Here is a 6,064-nt window from a genome sequence, read left to right on the forward strand (position 1 = left end):
ATTATACATTTATAAATATTTATTATTTTTATTATATTGACCTTTCAGTCATGTACTGAAGTTGTAATGATGTGGCACACATGCACTTATATTACCATATCCAATAATATAAAACTGACCTTTAGTCTTTATAAAGTGACTCGTCTTGGCTGTGTTTTAGTAGACTAGTGTTTTGTAAAATACAGTTCACATTTCAATTATTATACATTATATATGTATATAGATTATTGCTATTTAGAAAAGTTCTTATACTTAAAACACTAAATAAAGAAGTAAATCAAACAATTATGTCTTCTAGTTATGACCTTTGTACTTGGTTGCATGTGGGAGAAATGAAACAAAATAATCGTTTTTAGGTTTTTTTATATATATAGTTGAATAACAAAAATCATAAATTACTATATCAATACCAAAGAATTCCATTATAATTTATAAAGCTTAGCAACTAAGCTGTATTTTATTCTAAAAAAATGAGATTTTGAGCACAACTTACCTCCTTGAAATCTTGATTTGAAAGAAAGAAATGGCATCAAAACACATTAAAATAGCTGAGAAAGCCCCTAGGAGGACATTCTGAATTTCCAATTGGTTATTCATGTCATATATAGAAGTAAGTGTACATAAGCATTTCCAAAAATGGAAAGAGGTTGGTGGGATGCCACTGTGTTTGATTTATTACATGAGCAATATACTAGCAAATTGAAGAGATAAGAGACTCTTATTTTATGTTCTTGTCAGTATCGGTAATTTGAGTTCCTAATTTGTACGAAACTACAGACTTAGTGTTTTGACATCACAAACATCTAATTTGAACCAGTGCTGCATTCAACATACCACATGACACACAAAATATCTATGATTAACCATGTTTTTTTAATATTTCTTTTTAATTAAGAAATTAAGGTATATAATACTAAAATTTGAATTATAATCTACAATGTGATACCAAACTTATTGGCATACATTCATAAAATAGTAGATCAATAAAATTTTGAATGCAAGTCTACAAATGTGATGGCATGGCATACCCTTTGACCCCTGACCATAGGAAGACCCATAGCAAGAGGTTTAAGGGGTCTCTTTGGTGGACCCTCACAGTCTATCCCAACCTTATTTCTGTTACTCCATCTCCTTCAGTTTCAACCCTATTTTTTCCCTTCTCAGCTTTCCATCCCATCTGATCTACTCTCATACATTGATCTTTTCTCTGATATGACTTCCCAGGATTGTCCAGTCTACCTCCCTGATCCTGTAATTGTCCTTTTGTTCCACTCCTGTTGCTCTTCTACTTCTTCTGTGTGCTGATATATACAGGACATACTTATCACATCACCTTGGTCTTGTCATCATTTCCCTTTGATTTCATTACATTGAAATATATTTCTTCTATTTTACAGGAAGGTTCTCCAGTGATTTTTTTTTTCTGTCTTGGGTTTTAGGGCAGCATTTCCTCCTCCTGTCTTTCCCAGTGTCACAGTTTCACATCTTTTCTACCATCTTTCATTCCTTCCTTATCTATTGCAGCCTTCCTACTTCTTGCCTAGTTGGATTATCATTGTGGTTCTCCATGCTCTTACCCGAGTCTCTCGAACCTCTAGCACATGTTTCTGCTCTCCCTGGACATGTGAATCATTTTCCTACTTGCAGTTGATAGCTGTTATCTACACCCTTGTTTCCTTGCCTTTTCATTACCTCTCTTCACTTCTCCATTGTCATGCCCAGTCTTTTCTTCCCTCATATTTATGGCAGGGGAAGTAATCACTTCCATTCTCCCATATCTGATGGGGTCAAAATTTCTTCAGCAGTTGTAATGGATGGTACCTCTCACTTACCTGCCCCAGTTATAACAAATGAAATATGTCTAATTTTTAATGGCTTATTTCCGAGGAAATTTCATTAAATTGTGAAAAATAAGCCCAAGCCAAGCATAGTATCTTAAGGAAACAAACAGTCAATGACCTGTTACACTTTTAAACAGAACAGCAATCTTGACCAATGACTTTCAGTGTTTTCATTTTAACCAGCTGAGCCTGACAACAAGTACAATAAATTACAGCCTATAGTAAGACTAGAGTTGCATCGGAACTCTCTCACATACTACTGTACCGTAACGTACACAATGCATGAACGCTGCACATTTATACATGTCTATATAGACACACACACCACTGATATGTATTGTCTTCCTACTCATAGCTTGTATTGACCCGGAGGAAGGCAAAGCTAACCTTATTTTATTTATTTTTATTCTGTTTCATACTAATCAGAACTTTCATAAAATTTTGTTTGCAGTTATCATTATTATGCTCTGTTTAATTTGTAGATTTTCCTTCTTTTCTCATGGCAGCTAGGCTTTCTGTATTTCCTAGATTCCATTGGTCATGTCTGTTTAATGTTATCCTTAGGCCTATACATGTATAATTGAATAGGGGTCAGTGTTTCAGCTGTTGACAAATAAGGATTAAAATTCAGGTTTTTGATTTTATAAACTTGATTGTTTTAGTTCTTCCCAATGGTTTATTGGTAAGTTGAGACAGCCTTGTTAGTTTTATTGTTATAAGCATCTATATTAGAAATTAATCTCACTAAATATTTGTGCTATCGACATTAATTTTCTAATCACAATAGTGAACTTTTCCTAACATTTTTAGACCTTTTTTTGGATTATACTAACATTTCTTTTGGAAAAAGTACAATCTACTTTAAAAAAAAAATGGACCAATAGCTATTTTTATGAGGGTTCAAGTTTTCGAGTTCATAGTTGGGAATTTACCGATGATTTTGGTTGAGAATTGGAGTCAACATTACAGGTGTAGTGTGGGCATAGATAAGTGTACATTAAACTGCAAGGCTGTTTTGAGTAAGGGTCTATCCATCAGACAATGGAAGGGTGGGGTTAAGTTGGTCATCTAAGGAAGATTTTAGTCTTTTCGGATGACCATTAAGGTCAAGTGATGATAATGGAAAAAGCCTGCACCAGAATTGTGCTTTTGCTTGCTTCTCTGGCTAATGCTTGCTGGCTTTTAAAAATAGGGTTTTGCAGTTACCCATTGCACTGTTTTTGGTAAAGGACCTTTCCAGACTGAAGGATCAGTGAGTTTCTGGGTATCTCCTGCACGAAATCTCGCCCTCCCTTTCGAGTGGAGCATGGTAGATCCTTGCCATTTACTAGCTTTTAGCCACTGGGTTGGTGGACCATGGAGAATCCTCACCAATTGGGAACACCCCTCAGCATAGAGGCAGGGATGTTTCCAGAGTGTAGTATGGACCACCTCAACCTGTCTAGATACATCACAATCTGTTATTTATATTTCATAATATTCAACTGGGATGCATTGCTTATTAACTACTTGCACAGATGGCGATGAGCCTCTAGATAAAATCTGATGGTTGAGTGGTGGTTTCATAAGTATTTTTATTTAGTATCCACTGTGGTGCTCTCCTCCTGCCCTTAGTGTCTGATGGTTGAGGAGCTGTACACAGATAATTTATGCATGTCCCCTTCTTCCACAGTTGGTATTGACCCACACAGACGTGCTCCAATCTTACTACACAGATTGGCCTTTCTGACAGCTTGTGTGCAAGCTCTCTGCCTGACCTTGCAACACCTTTCAGGTTTCTTGCCTCTCCCTATCCTTCTCTTGGGTGAAGAGTATGTTCTGATTGAGATGAGATGCAGTCTCCCACAGTGTGCTTCTATGAATCCCCTGCCATAGGAGGTTGCACCCCATGGGCTTCCTTTTAGCTCTATTCAAAGGAGACTCATCTAGGAAATTTCTGCACTGGTCCCTTCACCATTTCAATGTGGGATTCTAGCTAATCTGTACACATTGTATCAGAAGCCCACATTTTGCTTACTTAAAAATGTATTTCTGATAGTTATTTACCTTCATGCACATTTGCACCATTCCTCCCCACTTTCCTGGTGCACTTTTCTTGTTTGCCTCGTCAAAGAATGAAGATTTTTGTGCATGAGTGTAGATGGAGCAGTTGTGCAAGGAGGTGTGCCATGCTCTTATTGATGGAGGGCATTCCTGTATGATATGTTATCACACAATAACCCAAATTGTGTTGTCACGTGAATATTACGTCGGAGTTTAACAAGGCTAGTGGCATGCAAATCTGTAAAGCAGATTTCTGCAACTCCAAGAGGAAATAGCTAATCTGTGCATGGAGGTGAGTATCTATCAGAAATACAAATTCAAATAAAGAAAATGTTAACATGTGCATCAAACAATCTTTTGTGGCATAACTTTTTAACTCAGTAAATTAAGTTAGAAAGGGCCATGTTAAAACACCGGACATTTAAAGAAATGTTATCCAGAATTCAAAATCCTATTTTATTCATATGTTTTTAGGATTGTGCCTATGAAGCTGGTTGTAATGTGACAGGGGGACAGTCTGTGCTAAATCCATGGATTACAATAGGTGGTGTTGCCACTAGTGTTTGTCAACCAAATGAATTTATTATGTGAGTACAATATGTATTTTATAACTGTTATATAAAGTACTGCAAGTAGTTTAAAGCTGTGTAGAATTTCTTAGAACTTTCTAAGAGATTTAAAATTTTAATGTGCTGGCCCTGCTTCTACTAAGAAATATTCAATATCAGTTATCCAAACTTTCAACCTTTTTTTTTGAATTGGAAGTATAAAGTATTGATTTATATTCTCTCAAAGTTGCCACGGAGATCCTTTGTTACAAGTCCAGGAAGTAAACACTGAAAATCTGCTTGACCAATGGCTAAGGCTTGGCTCTGCTTGTTAGATCAGGACTATACTAGAACTAACTTTGTCAATGTATTATTGTCACATTTATTTTGAGATCAAAATACTGCTCAAAGTTGGTGATGAAAATACATACAAAGTGCTCATGATTTGACAAAATCGTCATGCTTGAACTTGAAAGTGGTAGTGCAAAGGTTGAAAATATGGCAAACAAACTCAATGGCTTTACCTCAAAAGAATAATGACCTTGAAAAATTTCAATGTCCTGTTGTTGAAAGTTAGTGTCTTTCCTACTGATAAAATTGTACAAATATAGGAAATACATAATATAGAAGTAGTAATATTAATGTTAATTCTGCATGAATATCTAAATATTAATTTAAAGTGCACTTGATATATTTTGAAAATAATCCATTTTCTACCCTCTTTTGCTGCATCTTCCAGACTATATGGCACTGGTTGTAGTATCGACTGTTCCTGCCAGATTTTTTCATCCTGATCTATTCACATCCATATATAACAAGGTTTCGCTTGGAGAGTTAAATAGTGTTATAACCTGATCGGTGCAGAAGCATTTCTTTTTTCTATTACATAAAGTTGATTCTACCATTTAAAAGTACTAAGAAATGGCAATTGAAAATACTTCAACATTAACATTTTCACAGCTTTTAACATATCTCCACAGTTTCTCTCTGTGGCTTTATGATAAAGCAAAAAAACAATAACAAATATTTACTCAATTATATACTGATTAATTAATACATACTGATTATACTTTTTAGATAAACTTAAAATTATGAAAACATTTCTCACAATAGCATAAACTGCACTGGCTACTAGAGTTTACATTTGTAATTAAGTCTGGTATCAAACTGCAGATTATAATTCAAATTTTAGTATTATACCTTACTCAATTCCTTAATTTAAAAAGTAAATAAAAAGTTAATCATTGATTTTTGTGTGTCATGTTTGTGAAGTCAAAATACAAAGTCTGTAGTTTCATACGACTTAGAAACTCAAATTACTAATATTGACAAGGTAGAATATAAAATTAAGAATGTCTTATCTTTTCAATTTGCTAGGATATTGCTCATGTAATAAATCAAACACGGTGGCACCCTGCCAACCATTTTCCATTTTTGGAAGTGCTTATATACATATATAATATATATTAATTTAAATTTGACTGTATTTTACAAAATACTAGTCTGCTAGAACACAGCCAAGACAAGTTACTTTGTACAGACCAAAGGTCAATTTTATGTTATTTGATACGGTAACATGAGTGCACGTGAGCCATATCATTATAACTTCTGTATTGTTAGCCAGGCACGGGT

The 6,064-nt window shown here is 34.7% G+C and overlaps 1 protein-coding gene across 2 annotated transcripts in view; it reads left to right on the forward strand.

Annotated features, from left to right (window-relative positions):
* The window catches only part of LOC106478618 (selenide, water dikinase-like), a 30,505-nt gene that overhangs the window by 10,222 nt on the left and 14,219 nt on the right, over nt 1-6,064 (forward strand). For both annotated transcript variants that reach the window (XM_013939185.2, XM_013939177.2), the window contains exon 4: nt 4,359-4,471. In XM_013939185.2, coding sequence (XP_013794639.1) covers nt 4,359-4,471 — 113 coding nt within the window. The remainder of the gene's footprint in view (nt 1-4,358; nt 4,472-6,064) is intronic.

The sequence above is a fragment of the Limulus polyphemus genome, unplaced genomic scaffold (assembly GCF_000517525.1).
Source record: "Limulus polyphemus unplaced genomic scaffold, Limulus_polyphemus-2.1.2 Scaffold11, whole genome shotgun sequence".
Taxonomy (NCBI): domain Eukaryota; kingdom Metazoa; phylum Arthropoda; class Merostomata; order Xiphosura; family Limulidae; genus Limulus; species Limulus polyphemus.